The following is a 17,462-nucleotide window of genomic DNA, read 5'->3' as shown; positions in this document are numbered from 1 at the left end:
GGAGCAGATGATCACACTCAGGAAATTGTTTCAAGGAAAGTAAGGGGAGAATGGATTACTAGGGGAATCTGATTATCAAAATGTTTACCTGGGTAGTCTCAGTATCATGGTACAGCAGGCAAGGGAAATAAGAAGTTATTGTCCAAGGGACTCTGTCCCTTGAGTATCCAAAAGAAAGAACTTGATGGCAATTAAATTCATAACCATTAAATATTTGCTTTCTATTGCTGTGCATGTTTCCTTATTCAAGTGACTGACACCAGTTGGAAATACCTTGGGGACTCCCAGGTAAAGCCTCTATGGGAATGTGGTGTTACAGTAAGCAGGATATGAGGTGTGGCTTCTTCTTAGACACTACACAGAGGCAGTTTTGGGTCCAGCTACTAAAAGCTGATAGGTCTAACTTCATTTAGGCAGTGGAGCTATCATTTTTTTCAGAATCAGAAGAGATGTCTTTCAGTTTGTGCCAAAATTACAAAGAAGAGTTTTAGAAGCTTGCCTAAACACTTTTCCATATTTCTTGCAACAATAGTAGGCTATTCAAATTAACCTCACCTATTCAGGTATTTAATAGCAATATACTCTCTTTCAGAGATAAAAGGAGTCTTTCCTTCTGGAGAGCTTCTTATTAACTGTTCTTATCTGGTCAAATTTCACCAGGCAGACCACAGGAAGTTGCAGATCCTAGCACTGCCCGGATATTGGACTTTCTCCCACATCTCTGCCTAGGAACTGCCAGCTGAGTTATTGCTGTCGGAGAATTATGCAGTGTGTCTGGCCTTTGGGGTTATCTGATGAGCACAAGCATTGGGGAGTAAGTTTACCAACCCCCCATCCAAGGAATTGTAAACTCAGAGTCATGGGCTTGTAATAACCTAGAAGTTTATCTTTTTCAACTTACACCCAATGTCTCTGCCACTTAAGCAGCACATTTAGGCTCCTGTAATAAAAATAATAACAATAATAATAGAACAGAAGTAAATTTAAGTGCTTACTATGCATCAGGGGTAATATTTTATGTATAATCTAATTTAATGTTCTTAACCTCACTGAGATGGAGATTATTTTACAGATGACAAAACCTAAGCTAAGAGATGTAGGTGGTTTGGCCAAGTTCACATGGAAATGGCAAGGCCAAGATTCAAACCCAGGTCCATCTACAGAGATCATGACTCTAAAAACCATATTTTTTTCACAACTTAAATATCTAGGATAACATCAACCTTTAACATTTCATCATATTGTTTCTTAAAATTGACCCATACTTGTCACAAGGTCTATATTATGTTGTATTTAGAAAATTTGGTTACCATGCTTCAGATTTCTCATTTCCCCCCTTCCTTTCCCAGCAATAGTGTTACTGGAGAAGGCAGGGTTTTTGTCTTTGCGCAAGAAAGAATTCAGGCGTGAGACAGAGAGTAGTGGAAAGCAAAATAGCAAGTTTTATTAGGGTAGGGACATCCATAAGAACAGATGGGCACCTCTCCAGACAGAACCTGAGAGAGAGTGCCCAGCCACTCAGTCTGGGGGAGAGTGAGGTTACATGGTTGAGTAGAGAGAATACACCTGTGCAGGCCAGGCGGGTGGCTCAGCAAAGAGGCAGAGGGCAGGGGGTTTTTAAGGGGATGGGCCTTGCCTTCTCGCCTCTTTGTCTTCCAGCCTCTTCTCCTCCTGGAACAAAGGACATTTTGGATGCAAACACGAAAAATTCCTTTCTGAGTTTTCCCCATGATGTTATCAGACAGGGGGAAACCTGGGTAGCATCGCCTCACCTTAGAGGAGCCTTAGAGGAATGATGGTTAATGGGATAGAAGGGGCAAGGCGTTTGAACAGATACTGGGCTGCACCTGGAAGGTTATGGGGATGACTTTGAGATGCAGTATGCCCCTGTGTCTCTCCACCCTTTATTCCCCTCATAGTGATGACATCATAGATTCTCACAGTTACGCAGATTGGGCCTGCTGTAGCCTTTATTAAGATACAAAATATCCCTGTCCTATATTATAGCTGGCCAGACTGAAATTGAATGCGGCCTCAGTGAGGGAGTGAACACACTGATTCATGAAGCACCTTGTTCCATCCTAATTGGACAACTCTAGTCATTGACACAGAAAAATCTGTCTTCCTACTCAGCTGAACCCAGTCTCCCTTTCACTTTTCGCAGTCCTTGTTCTACCCTCCCCGTATCACACCAAAAACACTATAATTTTAAAATAAGGTAACACGTCAAGTTTCAGCCTTAGTTATTTTCGTTTTATTAAAGATTTATTTTATTTATTTGAAAGACAAAGTTACAGGGAGAGGTAGAGACAAAGAGAGAGGTCTTCCATCTGATGGTTCACTCCCCAGATGGCCACAACGGCAGGAGCTGCACTGATCCGAAGCCAGGAGCCAGGAGCTTCTTCTGGGTCTCCCATGTGTGTGCAGGGCCCCAAGGACTTGGGCCATCTTCTACTGCTATCCCAGGTCATAGAAGAGAGCTGGATCAGAAGACGAGCAGCCAGGACTAGAAGCGGTGCCCACCCATATGGGATGCTGTCACTTCTGGCCATGGCGTTAACCTGCTGCGCCACAGTGCTGGCCCCATGCCTTAGTTACTTTCAAGTGGTGCTGAACTATTTTCATATGGACAATTTATGAAAACATGTTAGCAAACCAAATACCTTTTCTTTAGAATAAGGTGCTGAGAGTACCAAAGTTTACATTTAAACACATTTACCTCACTTGCTTTACCTGATTTATATTTAGTGATCACACCTAGATGACTGAAGATGCTGATATTATATCATACCTCTATCTGAATTAAGGTCAAAGTTACATTTGCATCAAATTCTACTCCTTTTACTCAAAGAAAAAATACCTTAAGCCATTGATGCCTAGTCAGCAGTCAGCTACTTGGGACTGCCTCTGAAACAAAAGATTTAGCAGCTGTGAGATGAGTCTCAAGGGTGACTGTAGGCTAGGGACCATGCGCCAGGGACAAGAAATCTACCGGAGATTGTTCACCATTGTTAGGCTTTAATGGGAGAGGGCATCCAGAGATTCCTAAAGAGAATCTGATAGGTGACAGAATAGAGCAATTACTACAAGGAGGCTCCTGTAAGAGCCCGTGAAGGAGAAGGGTGGAGAAAACTGGAGGCCTTGCAGGAGACAATAACCTTATACTCTAAAACCAAAAGCCAATACTGGACATGCCCCATAGTGAGGCTGTCACTTAAACCAGTCTCAGGGATGAGGAGTCAGGTCCGCAGGTGTCTCAAGAAGGCATCATGTGGATTAACCCATATGCATTCAATAGCATCTGAAGTTATTGGGCCTAGATTCTTGCCTATAAGCCCCCAGGCAAAATTAAAACAAGGGGAGCAATTGTCACTTGATAAAAAAAAAAAAAACTCCACTGGGATTAAAATCTCAACAGTCACAAGCAGTAACAGAAGAATGCTGGTGGCTCACTGAACAGACCCAGGGACTCTGACACTCTGGAAAAGAATTTAATGCATATTGGAGCATACGCAGGGAAATAGAGGCAAGAGGTCTGATAGGAGACAGAGTTCTGAGATGGGGAGTTAGAGTAGAGGGGCTGGCACTTTTTATAACTCACTTAAGCTAACTTCTCCATCCTCTACCTTGTAAACTGGCCAGGCAGTGATGTAGAAAATGATGAGGCATTTTTCTGTATGCTCACAGACCAAAGAAATAAAAGTAGACAGTTTACCTCCCGACTGGAATGAGCATAAAAACAGAAGTGTACTTCAGGTCTTATGTCTCCTGAGTTTGGGACATTTCTCAAAACTGTCTTGCTGCCAGTGGCTCCAGACGTGCACCGAAGCCCACAGGGAAGGGAGGAAGCTGAGGGTGGGGTTAGCACATGTCACCCACTCTCACTCAGCCTTCCACGCTTCTACCCTAAGGTTTATATTTGTCAGAATAGGGCATGCAGGGAGTGATCAGTTCCATTACTGGCGCTGTGCTAGACTGGACCTCTGCCTGGTCAAATATATACTGTTGCTTTGTTCTTAGACATGAGGAAAAATAGTTGTTCTATGCCTCTTAACCTTGAGTCTAGTCTAATGGGCCTGATTTCGACAATGAGCTTTCATGGAGATAGCCTTAGCAGAGATGTTTGTAAGCTAGAGTGCCAGCCCTGGCTACCACCTGCATTGGTGACTATGCAGATGAAGTTACAAAGCAGCAGAGTGGGGAAATACAGTTCTCCCCAGTAAAACTTCCCTGAGGTAGCTGACAATGGGGACCCAAAAGAGCAGACTGAGGAAGGAAGATGGGGGATACCAGAGACCTGCTGAGACTTGTCTATGTCACATGGGGACTGCATCGAATGGAAGTCAAGATCAAGAGACTGTCTGCAAAGGAGATAGTTAGACTTAACCCAGAACTAATGAACAAAATCTCTGGGAAATACCCACTAATGAGACCAGGAAATCGAGTTTGTCAGAATTATAAAGACTTGACGAGGTATAGAAAGCATTTAGAGAGGCAGAGCGCAAGAGATGGAGATCTTGCCGAGATCTGGGGTAAAGGAAAAACTCACTGAGGCATGGAGGGTGGGATTTCCGGTCGACTTCAGGGTTTAAATTGATAGGTGAAGTGCGCATGTGCACTGCAGGGGCCTGGGGGCGGGGCTAGGACATGGCTGCCAGATATGGAATAAAAAAAAAAAAAACGGACTTCTGGAACCTTCTACGGTAGGAAAATTTCAGGATAATGGGCAGAGGCCAGACAGGGTGGGGCTTGTGTGATGGACAGGCAGCAGTTTGGGGCCCTGTGCACCTGCTGGAGACCCAGATGGAGGCCCTGGGGACCCCATGCACCTGCTGGAGACCCAGATGGAGCCCCTAGAAACCCAGATGGAGCCTCTGGGAGTCTCAGATGGAGCACTGGAGACCCGGATGGAGCCCCTAGAGACCCAGATGGAGCCCCAGTGCCTTTATTTTTAATTATTTTTATTTATTTCAATTCCATGAATGCACTTAAGGGGCCAACAGCTCATTTTGTCAAGAATTAAGTCAAAATCAATGGCAAAAAAAAAAATCTGGATTTTGCGCCTCATCCTACAATTCCAAGCCCGCCTAGGAGAATTTTGGGAACTGCAGTGTTTTTCCATCATGTGGAACATTCTAGAACTTTCTAGAACAAGGCTGCGGGGGCTTCCTTGGCTTCCTCTCCGGGGTTCTTCAGGCACTCGTAGGTTCTAGAAGGGGAAAAATGGGCAGCAAAGCATCATAAGAGTCCTAGAAAAGTTCTCGAAAGTTCCAGAAATACTTACAAAGTTCCAGAAACTTCTAAAAAGCTCCAGGAGCACTAGAAAATACCCAGGAAAGCTTTTTTTCTAGAAAATTCCAGAAAGTTCTAGAAAATTCCAGAAAATTCTGTAAGGTTCCAGAGGATTCTAGAAGGCCTAAAAGCGCTAGGAAGTTCCAGGAAGTTCTATAAAGCACCCAAAGCTTTTTCTAGAAAAATCCCAGAAAGTTCTAGAAAGTTCCACAAAGTTCTGTGAATCTCAGAACATTCTATGCAGTTCCAGAGAATTCTAGAAAGCCCCCAAGAAAGTTCGAGGAAGTTCCAGAGAGTTCCAGAATGTTATAGGAAGTTTCAGAAAGTTCTAGGAAATTCCAGAAAAGTCTAGAAAGTTCCAGATTCAGAAGGTTCCAGAAATTTCTAGAAGGTCCGAGGAAGCTCTAAAAAGCTTCCAAGAAGCTTCTTCTAGAAAATTCCAGAAAGTTCTAGAAGGTTGAGGAAGTTACAGAAAGAGCAGCATTTCACCCATAGGGCGACTCACGGCTCCTCCGGAAGCAGCTCCGGGCCCGGGGTGACCGGAAGTAGGAGACCCCAGCCCCCAGCAGGGCCAGCAGCACCAGGGACACCACGGGGGTCAGCACTCCTGCTACTGTGCTCCCTGGGGGAAGGGGACAGTCAGTCAGAGACCCCCGGGGAGACCAGGATAGCGCCCTGCCCCCTTCCTCCCCCCACCACTGGGGCCAGGGACTGGTCCTGTGAGTGTGGTAGAAGCTTCCAGAAGGCAGTGGCCTTACCTTGGGGGTCGGCGAGGGCGGGGTTTCCGTCGGGGCCTGGGTACTGATCTGTGGGGAGGGGACGAGGATAGGGCCACGGGCAAAAAGTAACTCCATCCTGGTCTCCAGCAGGTGCCCAGAGCCCCCCCCCCCCCCGGGAGCTCCATCCGGGTCCCCAGCAGGTGCACAAGGGCCCTGAGTCTGCACCAGGAGCTCCATCTGGGTCTCCAGCAGGTGCACAGGGACCCCAGGGCTCCATCCGGGTCTCCAGTAGGTAGGTGCACAGGGCCCCTGGGGGCTCCATCAGGGTCTCCCAAGGTTCCATCCGGGTCTCCCAGGGGCTCCGTCTGGGTATCCAGGGGCTCCATCCAGGTCCCCAGAGCTTCATCTGGGTCTCCAGGGCTCCATCCCAGTCCCCAGCAGGTGCACGGGGCTCCCTGGAGCTCCATCCGGGTCCCCAGCAAGTGCACGGGGCCCCCAGGAGCTCCATCCGGGTGCCCAGCAGGTGCAAAGAGGTCCCAGGAGCTCCATCCGGGTTCCCAGCAGTCGCCCCGCCCCCTTCACCACAGGAATTCTAGAGCCTCACCTGGGCCGGGGTCCACATGTCCAGGTGGAAGGAGGGGACCTGGGTGTGCGGGGACGAAATTCGATTGCATACCGAGGTCAGAAGGCACAGGAGAAGAAAAATGGGCAGAGGATTGTGGGTAAGGCGCTCGAGTTGTCACTCACCTGGGCTCGGACTTGCGCTGGACTCTGGGAGTGGAAAGAGACACAAGGGCCGTGAGGAGTGACTGACAGCTGTCACTCAGACCCTGCCAGAAGAGGCAGGGCCAGGGTTCCACTTCCGGTGCAAAGCCTCCTGGGGGGCGCCCTCATTCTAGAACCTTCTCAGCTCCCCCCCCCCAGCTCCAGCCGGGTCATGTGGGGTCCATGGGAGGGTCACGTGACCCGAGCACTCACCTGGGGGGTCCAGGGCGTCAGCCAGGTCGAAGTCGGCTTGGCCTGGGGGGAGGGGAAGGGGGCAGAGTCAGGACCCGTGCACCTGTTGGGACCTAGATGGAGCCCTGGGAGACCCGGATGGAGCCCTGTGCACCCGGATGGAGCTCCTGGTGCAGACTCAGGGCCCTGTGCACCTGCTGGAGACCCGGATGGAGCTCCTGGGAGACCGGATGGAATCCTGGGGACCCAGATGGAGCCGTGGGAGACCCGGATGGAACCCTTGGGAGACCCAGAGGGAGCCCCTGAGAGACCTGGATGGATCCCTGGAGCCCCGAATCCGGGCCTCCCAGAGGCTCCCTCCAGGTCTCCAGCAGGTGCACAGGGACCCCAGGAGCTCCATCTGGGTCTCCCCAGGCTCCATCCAGGTCCTCAGGGCTCCATCTGAGTTCCCCAGGGGCTCCATCCGAGTCTCCAGGTGTTCCATCCGGGTCCCCAGCAGGTGCACAAGTCCCCAAGGAGCTCCACCCGGGTCCCCAGCAGGTGCACAGGGCCCCCAGGAGCCCCATCTGGGTCCACGGGGACTCCATCCGGGTCCCCCAGGCGCTCCATCCAGGTCTCCAGGGCTCCATCCAGGTCCCCAGGGCTCCATCCGGGTCCCCAGGGCTCCATCCGGGTCTCTCTGCGGGAGCCCCGCCCCCCGTCCCCCCCGCCCCCCCCCCCCCGCCTCACCTCGTGGGCCAGGCAGCAGACACAGCAGCACCAGGCACGGGAGACCCCAGCGGCTCGGCATCGCGTGCCTGGGCCTTGGCTAAGGTCCTGGAACATTCTGGAGCTCTGGGCGGGGGCGTGAGGAACCAGCTGGACCGGTCCGGCCGCTCTGTCCGCCCAGAACGCCCACACTGACCTACATCCGGGACTCTCAGGGCCTCCATCCGTGACTCCAGCAGGTGCACAGGGGCCTGAGCCAGCACTGCTGCTCCCACAGGACCCGGATGGAGCTCCTGGGGGTGAACCGGAGCCCCGTGCACCTGCTGGAGACTCGGATGGAGCTCCTGGGGACCCTGTGCACCTGCTAGAGACCTGGATGGAGCTTCTGGGAGAGCCGGATGGCGCTCCTAGAGACCCGAATGGAGCTCCTGGGGGCCCTGCACACCTGCTGGAGACCCGGATGGAGCCCCTAGTTACCTGGAGACCTGGATGGAGCTCCTAGGGGCGCCCTGCACCTGCTAGAGACCCAGATAGAGCCCCCAGATACCCGGATGGAGTCACTGGAGACCCGGATGGAGCCCCTAGAGACCCGGATGGAGCTCCTGGGGGCCCCCGTGCACCTGCTAGAGATCCGGATGGAGCCCTGGGGACCCAGATGGAGCCCTGGGGACCCGAATACCTGATGCAGGCCCGGATGGAGCCCCGGTGACTCGGATGGAGCCCTGGGGAGACCTGGATGGAGCCCTGGGGAGGCGGATGGAACCTCTGGGAGACCCGGCTGGAGCCTCTGGAGACACTGATCGAGCCCTGGGAGACCCGGATGGAGCCCTGGGGACCCGAATGAGCTCCTGAGAGGTCCGAATGGAGCTCCTGCCCCCCCCCCCGTGCACCTGCTGGAGACCCAGATGGAGCCTCTGGAGACCTGGATGGAGACCTGATGACCCGAATGGAGCTCCTGGGGACCCGGATGGAGCTCCTGGGAGACCCGGATGAGCTTCTGGGAGACCCGGATGGAACCCCTGTAAACCCGGATGGAGCCCTGAGAGACACGGATGAGCCCTGAGAGACCCAGATGGAGCCCTGGGAGACCCAGAAGGAGCTCCTGGGGGCCCCGTGCACCTGCTGGAGACGCAGATGAGCTCTTGGGAGACCCGGATGGAGCCCCTGGGAGACACAGAAGGAGCTCCTGGGGGCCCCCGTGCACCTGCTGGAGCCCTGGATGGAGCCCCTGGAGAACTGTATGGAACTCCTGGAGGCCCTGTGCACCTGATATAGACCCTGATGGAGCCCCTAGAGATCCAATTGGAGCCTCTGGGAGTCTCGGAGCACTGGAGACGCAGATGGAGCCCCTGGAGATCCGGATGGTGCCCTGGGGACCCAGATGGAGTCCCCAGTGTCGGAGAAGGGACAGGAACGTTCTAGAAGGTTCTGTATGCACCTTCTGTGGCCCCGTGGTCGCCACCTCTGTCTTCTCTTGCAAGGGAAGCTGGGCCCGCGAGTGACAGGTGGGGTGGGCGTGGCCTCCCCAGGACAGACAGGCCCCCGCCGGGGTCAGAGGTAATGCAACTGGCACCCCTGGCCTCCATTCGCTAGTGTCACTCAGGTCCAGGTTGGAAAATCCCACTGGGACCCGAGAAAAAAAATCATTGATCAATTGGTCATGCCTTATCTCCCTCGGCCGCTCTCTGGATTCGATTGCTCCTGCCTGCCCTTTACCAGAAGTCCCCTGCGAGTCCGGCTTTGGCTTTGGCTTCAACTTCGCAGGCCCAGCATCACTTGACCGTCAATTACAGGACCGGAAGTGGGCGTGGTGGTGAGGCTAAGACAGAAGTGCCCTGGAAACCATACCCGCAGCCTCGCCCACCCGGTGCACCTGTGCCCATCAATCCAAAGACAGGAAGTGGGTGCGTTGGGTGGGGCTTAGACCGGAAGTGCCCTGGAGGCCCCGCCTCTGCCTACCCATCACCTGGAGAGCCCCACCCTACCGCCCAGGCCGCCTGTCCATCAATCCCTGGACCGGCAATGGGCATTGTGTGTAGGGCTAAGACTGGAAGTTCCCTGGAAACCAGCCTCAGCTCCCGGTGCCATCTTGAACAATCCCAACATGCATTGCTCACCGGGGTTGGGCTTCCGGGGAGGGGCCGTGAGCTGTGTCTCACGTTCATCTGCAGAGAGAAATGAAATAAGCTCAGTCCCAGCTAGCTTAGCTGAAGTTTTTCCTTTTTTGGGGTGTATAGTATTCCACTAGGGGCTCAACGTTTCCCAGGATGCCTCTCACGCAGGAGGCTGATGGACAGGCCGTGGGTGGGGCCTCGGACTCACTGGGCAGGGCGTTGGCAAGGTCCAGGTCATCTAGGGGGAGACAAGGAGAGGAACGGGTGTGAGAGGTGCATCTGCTGCAGACCTGGATGGAGCTCCTGGTGCAGGCTGGGGGCCCTCTGTATCTGCTGGAGACCCGGATGGAGCTCCTGGGGGCTCTGTGCACCTGATGGGGACCCGGATGTAGCCCCTGGAGACCCGGATGGAGTTCCTGGGTCCCCCACCCCGTGCACCTGCTGGAGACCCTATGGAGCCCCCGGGGCCCCTGTGCACCTGTTGCAGACCTGGATTGAGCGCCTGGTGGCCCCATGCACCTGCTAGAGACCGGGATGGAGCCCGCGGTGCACGCTGGGAGTCATTTTAGGAACCTTCTGGAATGTTCCGGCCCTGCTCCATGCCCGCAATCTTCAAGTTCCCGCCCCCTGTCCATGGCCTCACTCCAGGCTGCGCCCAGACAGATTAATCTCTGGGAAGGAAGAACAGAATGCAGTTTTCAACCCACATCCTAACAGGCCATTGGGATCTGGTGTCCAGTCAGGGAGTCCTTGAAAAACACCAGAGAGTGGCCCTGGCCTGAATTTCAAGGTTACTCTAAACCCTTCTCCCAACCCCGTGTGTTGGGCCAATTCCCATGAAAGGAAGCTGAGTTGGGTCAGACCAACATTCCCAGAACTGAGACGAGAAGCAAGAAGAGTGAAGCGCCTGGCTTTGCAGCTCGTGAGAACTCTAAAAGGGTAGGGGACTTGCCCCTGCTAGAAACTGCATTTCTCAGCCCAACACCATTCCGGCAGTGGGAGCCTGGTGCCCAACCAGGAGACCTTCTGAAAACGCTAGAGTGTAGCCATATCCAGAATCCATCAGTTGTCTCTAGGCCTTCTTCCAGTCCCATGCTAAGGGCCAATGCACGCAAGAGGGAGGGGAGATATTAGGAAAGAGTCCCAGCTCCACCGGGTTCATCTGGCCTTAGTGAGCAAGCCTAGCCCCTGAGTCCTAAGACCGGCAGCCGCGCTAATTGCTTTTAACTGGCTGACACGGACCAAGCGTTTTGAGAAAAATGAGAGTTACTATGAAGGAGAGAAGGGCTCTCTGAAACAAAAGCGACAGCAGTCCGAGTACTCACCAGTCCGGCAGGATGATCCGAAGTTGGATCCGCATCGCAATCCGAGTCACGTTGCAGTTGCTATCCGAGTCATGTTGGAGTTACTATCCAAGTCATGTTGGAGTTGCTATCCAAGTCATGGCATCAAAAAATATTACAAGAAAATGGCGGCAGATTTGTTACCTCGGTTCTTTGTCTCACATGGAAGAAGATTTTCCAAGTGGACAGCAAAGAGATTTAAAAGCATTTATTAGAATCAAGGACCTCCAGCCAGAGCAGCATGGAAGGGGGCTTCCAAGAGAGGAAAACCCTGAACTATAATTTTCTATACCTCGAATTTAATATTCCTTTTCTCTTCTCTCTGCCGTATTTCCTCTGCTCCCCATCCTCAGCTCTCACTGTCAGTTATCTTCCAGGGATGACACTGAATTAGAAATAAAATGTTCATTTTATACTTGATATCCTCAGTTTTCATCAAGTGGTTCAATACATTGGTCTTTTTAAAATATACATAAATGTAAATACAGAAATATAGATGTCAATATTCAAAAGGTTTATTTGTTTAAAATATTGCATTTCTAGCCATGAGAGTGACTTAGGTTAATGTGTTTTAAATTATTTGTTGCTATATATGTGGGGGGGGGAAGTAAGCCTTATTTAAAGAATTTTTAACCTTCTTTAAAAAGAGAGAGAGTGAGGCCAGCGCTGTGGCACAGTGGGTTAAGCCACTGTCTGCAGCACCAGCATCCATATGGGTGCCAGTTCAAGTCCAGCTGTTCCATTTCCCATCCAGTTCTCTGTTAACGAGCCTGAGAAAACAGTGGAGATGGCCCAAGTGGTTGGGTCCCTGCACTCACATGAGAGACCAGGATGAAACTACTGGCTCCTGGCTTCATTCTGGCCCAGGGTTGGTTGTAGCGGCTATTTGGGGAGTGAATCAGCAGATGGAAGACTTTTCTCTCTCTGCTGCTGCTGTTTCTCTGTCTCTGTAACTCTGCCTTTCACATAAATAAATAAATCTTAAAAAGAGAAGTGGAGTGAGCATTGTGGCACAACAGCTTAAGCTGCTACTTGGAACATCCACATCCTATATCAGATTAAAAGTTCTAGTCCTGACCCCACCCTTTATGATCTAGTTTCCTCCTAATGTATTCTGCAAGGCAGCAGATGATGGCTCAAGTGCTTGGACCCCCGCCACCCATGAGGAGGGACCAGGGTAGAGTTCCTGGTTCCTGGCTTTGGCTAGGAAAGATCTGCCTGTTGTGGGTATTTGGGGAATGGACCAAGTGGGTGGAGAACCTCTCTCTCTCTCTCTCTCTCTCTCTCTCTCTCTCTCTCTCTCTCCGCTTTTCAGGTAAATGAAAAATAAACCTTTTTTAAAAAAAACTCATAAAGTGTTGTTTAATTTGGTAAAGAAGGAGTTAGGTTGAACATATTTAATTCATCTTGTCTTTTTCACAAACAAAACCATTAAAAATTTCAAAGTTACTTTTTACTATTTTTTTTTCTATGGCCCCTGACTGATATGTGGGAGTTGGATCAGCTATCCTTGGTAGGAAAATGCTTCTTAAATCTAATTTACGTAACTTTCAAGATGAGAGCTCCATGTGGCTTAACTAAGGGATTGAAGGAGCCTAGAGAACATCACTCACACTGTACTTCCTTAAATTCTCCTCCATGTTCCCATCACATGTTGAATGGTTAGCTTGCATGGGCTATCCTGATACTCCTATAAGGGAATATTGTCAAGAATGCAGAAATGGTGGGAATTGGGTTCTGACACTTAAAGAAACTGTTTACTAAGATCTTCTCTGAGTATTGTTCCTAGCATTAGAGAGTGAGGAAGGGTGCTGAATTCCTAGGCTCCATTACACCTTGAAAAGAAGGGTGACTGGGGAAAGTCTTAGTTGTATTCCTTTTTCAAGAAACAATGGTCATTTGCAAATCTTTGTAATTTTCACAGCATCTCCCCACACATTATCCAGATGGACCCTCACCATTTTGTGAAGATAGAGAAACTCAACACACTTGGGTCACACAGAAAATAAATGGTCACCTTTTCACCAAGATGGCGCCGAAGGCGAAGAAGGAAGCTCCTGCCCCTCCTAAAGTCGAAGCCAAAGCAAAGGCCTTAAAGGCCAAGAAGGCAGTGCTGAAAGGCGTCCACAGCCACAAGAAGAAGAAGATCCGAACGTCCCCCACCTTCCGGTGGCCCAAGACACTATGCCTCCGACGGCAGCCCAAATACCCTCAGAAGAGCGCCCCCAGGAGAAACAAGCTTAACCACTATGCCATCATCAAGTTCCCCCTGACCACGGAGTCTGCCATGAAGAAGATAGAAGACAACAACACCCTGGTGTTCATTGTGGAAGTCAAGGCCAACAAGCACCAGATCAAACAAACTGTGAAGAAACTCTATGACATTGATGTGGCCAAAGTCAACACCCTGATCAGACCTGACGGAGAGAAGAAGGCATATATGCGGATGGCTCCTGACTATGATGCTCTGGACGTTGCCAACAAAATTGGGATCATATGAACTGAGTCCAGCTGGCTAATTCTAAATATATGTTTTTCCACCATAAAAAAAAAATTTTTAAAAAATGGTCAGGCCAAAACTAAAATGCCCTTATTTCAATATTCTTTCCTATGATTCATGTTGATTCTTTAAGTAATAACTAAGACACATGGGCAAGGATTGCATACACTTTCACAGGAAAGAAAATCCAAAGCTGTTATAAAACTCTCTTTGGCACATCCATGAATCCTCTTCATGGGCAAATTCCTTTTTAAGTTCCTTGAGTTCTGCAACTAGTACCTGAAGTTTCTACCGTAACTCTTAGCCTCATGTGCAAAAAATATATATATATTCTCTAAAAATGGTAGGTGCTCAAAACCTAAAATCTGACTATAATGAAAATAATTTTGGTTTTGTTATCTAGGCAAAGATAAGGGAAATGCTCTGTGTAGGATCTGAGTTCTGCCCTTGCATCTGATGGCTTCTAACATCATTCTGGTTCGATTAAATGCCTTTATAAGTGGTCAACTTCCTTTGAAGTTGACCCTCATTATAGACATGAAATCAAGTAAAGCCACCACCAAAAATTCAACATAACAGTGTCCCTTTAAATGCAAATGGTCTATAAGGATGGTGTGCTCATGCCTCTTCTAGTGTGACTCCTGCCCTAGTCACACCAATCCATTTTTGTGGCTAAAATGCAGTAGACCATTTTACATGTGAGCTCCAAATAATCCTCAGAGCTACTTGCTCTCATGTACCAGCCAAGGAGAACCTGATATTTTCCAGGAATGTATTAGTACTGTGCCTGCCTTTGGGGTTCATTGCACTCTCCTGTTCCTGTACTGCTATGGCTATTCTGAAGATCCACTCTGTAAAGACCAGACAGTACCCTTTCTAACTTTGGCTCCCACTTGACTGTGGTCATCATTTGCTACAGGATAGCAATCTTCATGTATATGTGCCCACACTCTCATTCTTCCCAGAATAAGCACAAGATCAATCCAGTGATGTACAAAGCATTAATACCCATGCAGAACCCCTCATTTACACTCTAAGGAACAAGGATGTGAATGATGCCTTCATGAAGGTGATCAAAGAAACACAAGTCTGAAGACCTTTGGTGCCTGGCTAAGCATCCTTTTCAGAGAGCCACTAGTTGTCTGGTCTGTCTGAATTGTCCACAAAGCAGAATTGGATTCAATGGAGGTCAGTCATTTTCAAAAGGCATTTTCCATGACAGTTTTATCTTTTTTAAAAAAAATTTTATTTGAAAATAGGAGTTACAGAGAAGAAGATGCAGAGTGGAAGAGAGAGAGAGAGAGAGAGAGAGAGAGAGAGAGAGAGAGGGAGAGAATGAGAATCTTCCATTCATTGGTTCACTCCCCAAATGGCCACAGGTCAAGATCCAGGAGATTCATCCAGGTGTCACATGTGGGTACAGGGGCCCAAGCACTTGGGCCATCTTCCGTTGCTTTTCCAGGCACATTAGCAGGGAGCTGGATGGGAAGTGAAGCAGCCGGGACTGAAGCTGGCACCCATATGAGATGTCAGTGCTGCAAGCAACAGCTTTACTCTCTAGGCCACAGTGCTGCCCATGACAGTTTCATCTTTAAGAAAACTTTAGGCATGGATAGTGAATATAATTCTAAGTGCATGAATTTATTTCCTACTGTAATCATAACTAAGGAGAAGCAGGTGATACTAGATCCTGGGTTATATTTTACAGACACTAAAAAAAAATCACACATACACACATATTTCAGAACTGTAGGCCTTAAGTATATTACACTCAAGGGCATTCACACTCACAGTGCTGAGAGAGAGAGGTGATTTGGGGGAGTGGATAGTACGGCCTCTGTCATACCACACAAGGAAGAAAATTAAACTCTGTATATAGACTAAATAGTATATCTCAATATACGTAGTCCTTGCTTATAAAATGCCCCTTTCCAGAGAAGAGATAAAAACCAACACTTGTACTGCTGACCCATAACTAAAAACAAATTGCACACATTAGCTCTAAAACAGTGAAGTAACCATGGTGTTCACCTTATGAAAGAAGTTAGGCAGGAAGGCTTACTCTCCACCACCTCTCTAAGTCGTTTCATTTTGAAAGCTTGCTGTAACAAGTTGTAATCTCACATTCCAGAGCCAGATCCAAATAACTTTTGTATAAGTCACCCACCCAAGCCTCTCCTTGCCTATATACAGAAATGAGATTCCAGGAAGTAAAGGGAGATTTCTGCTTCTCTTCCAGGAACTCTGAAGGGATTAGATGACTCCTGAAAAGCTAATCCTAGGGGAATAAGATATTTAATAAAGCACAAATGAACACACCCCACCTAATCTAGGTAACTTTGAGACAACACAGAGAGAGAATTTATTTCATGATTCTAATGCTTTTATATAACACTGAGAATAAACAAGGTTTTCTACAGAGGAAACACGTCTGCCTTGCACATCACTCAGAATCCTATGGCTTACATGACAATGACCCAGTGATGCTTTTCTTTTTTAGGGTTTATTTGTTGATTTACATATTTGAAAGGCCATCTGACAGAGAGACAGAGGGAGAGCAAGAGACAGACAGACAGAAAATCCACAACAGCCAAGGCTGGGGCAGGCCAAAGCCAGGAGCCAGAAACTCCATCTGGTCTACCACATGGGTGTTAGGAACACAAGCACTTGAGCCATCTTCTGATGCCTTCCTAGATACATTAGCAGGAAGCTGGATCCGAAGCAGAGGAGCTGAGACTTGAATTAGGCACTACAATATGAAATAAGAATGTCCCAAGCAGTGGGACTTCACCTCAGTGCTCACCTCAGTGATGCTTTCTTAATCCAAACTGACATTCTCTCAACTTCCTTCTTGGGGAATTGGTCTCACCCACCACTGCTGACTGAGGGGAATGGGTAGGGATGTGACATTGTGTTCTGAAGAGAAATAGGTATAATATAGAAATATATATTTATACATTGACATCAATAGGAACACAAATCTGGTGGATCAAAACAAGACCCACAAGAAAAAGTGGAATTTCAGACACGTAGGGGAATACATACATACATGGAACTGACAAGTCCAGAGAACTAGACAGAGGAATTGATGCATAAAGATCCCAAAAACAAAGCAGGGTGGGGCACCAGAAAAGAGGATACATGTAGAGCTGAAAATATTGAATTAGGCGGATTTTAAAAGGCAGGTTGTTGTAGACCCTTGGCTTTCAACCTTTGTGAATCACCTAGAGAATCTTGATGAGGTGCAGATTCTAATACACAAGTCTAAAGAAAAAATCTGAGAACTTGTATTTCCAGAGATCTATTTTGTATTCGCCTCATTTTCAAGACAAAAACAGAGAGAGACTTAGGTGAAAGCAAATGACTCATGAAAGGTCACAACCTACAATCGGGTGTCTTGACTATAAATCCAGTGTAGTGTCCAATACATCTAAAATTATATCTTAATTTATTGTAAGGTAAATTCCTGATTGCCATTTTTTCTGGCACTTCCAACTGTTCTCATCAAACAGGAGAAGAAATTTGTAGGAATCAAAGAAAATGTGAAGTCTGTATGAGGAAGATGTTACTAGTTTACCCACACACACACACACACACACCAGGGGGTCATAAAGTATAGGAATACTGGCTTTCTTATCAATTTCTGTGTCATTCCCAATCTTTGGTCTTGAAACTATTAATTTCCCCATGGCAGAGACTATTTTGCCCACCTGTCTACATACTAACCTCCATCCCAATTTCTATCCTAAACTTAGGTAAGATGGATATAGAAGACTTTAAATACTTTTGTGACTCACTATCAAGACATTAAACTTTGATTTCATATTTG

At 48.7% G+C, this 17,462-nt stretch overlaps 1 protein-coding gene across 1 annotated transcript; it reads left to right on the top strand.

Annotated features, from left to right (window-relative positions):
- The first annotated feature begins 13,156 nt into the window (after positions 1-13,156).
- Positions 13,157-13,666, top strand: LOC133753353 (large ribosomal subunit protein uL23-like). The gene has a single exon (XM_062183895.1). The coding sequence runs from the start codon at positions 13,163-13,165 to the stop codon at positions 13,631-13,633; it is 471 nt and encodes a 156-aa protein (XP_062039879.1). The 5' UTR covers positions 13,157-13,162; the 3' UTR covers positions 13,634-13,666.
- Positions 13,667-17,462: the final 3,796 nt, after the last annotated feature.

Source organism: Lepus europaeus, chromosome X, assembly GCF_033115175.1.
Source record: "Lepus europaeus isolate LE1 chromosome X, mLepTim1.pri, whole genome shotgun sequence".
Lineage (NCBI taxonomy): Eukaryota > Metazoa > Chordata > Mammalia > Lagomorpha > Leporidae > Lepus > Lepus europaeus.
Note: the sequence above shows the minus strand (reverse complement) of the source record. Positions and strands in the feature narration are given on the sequence as shown.

Coding starts and splice junctions, on each gene's coding strand:
- LOC133753353 (XM_062183895.1), top strand. CDS start 13,163: ATGGCGCCGAAGGCGAAGAAGGAAGCTCCTGCCCCTCCTAAAGTCGAA.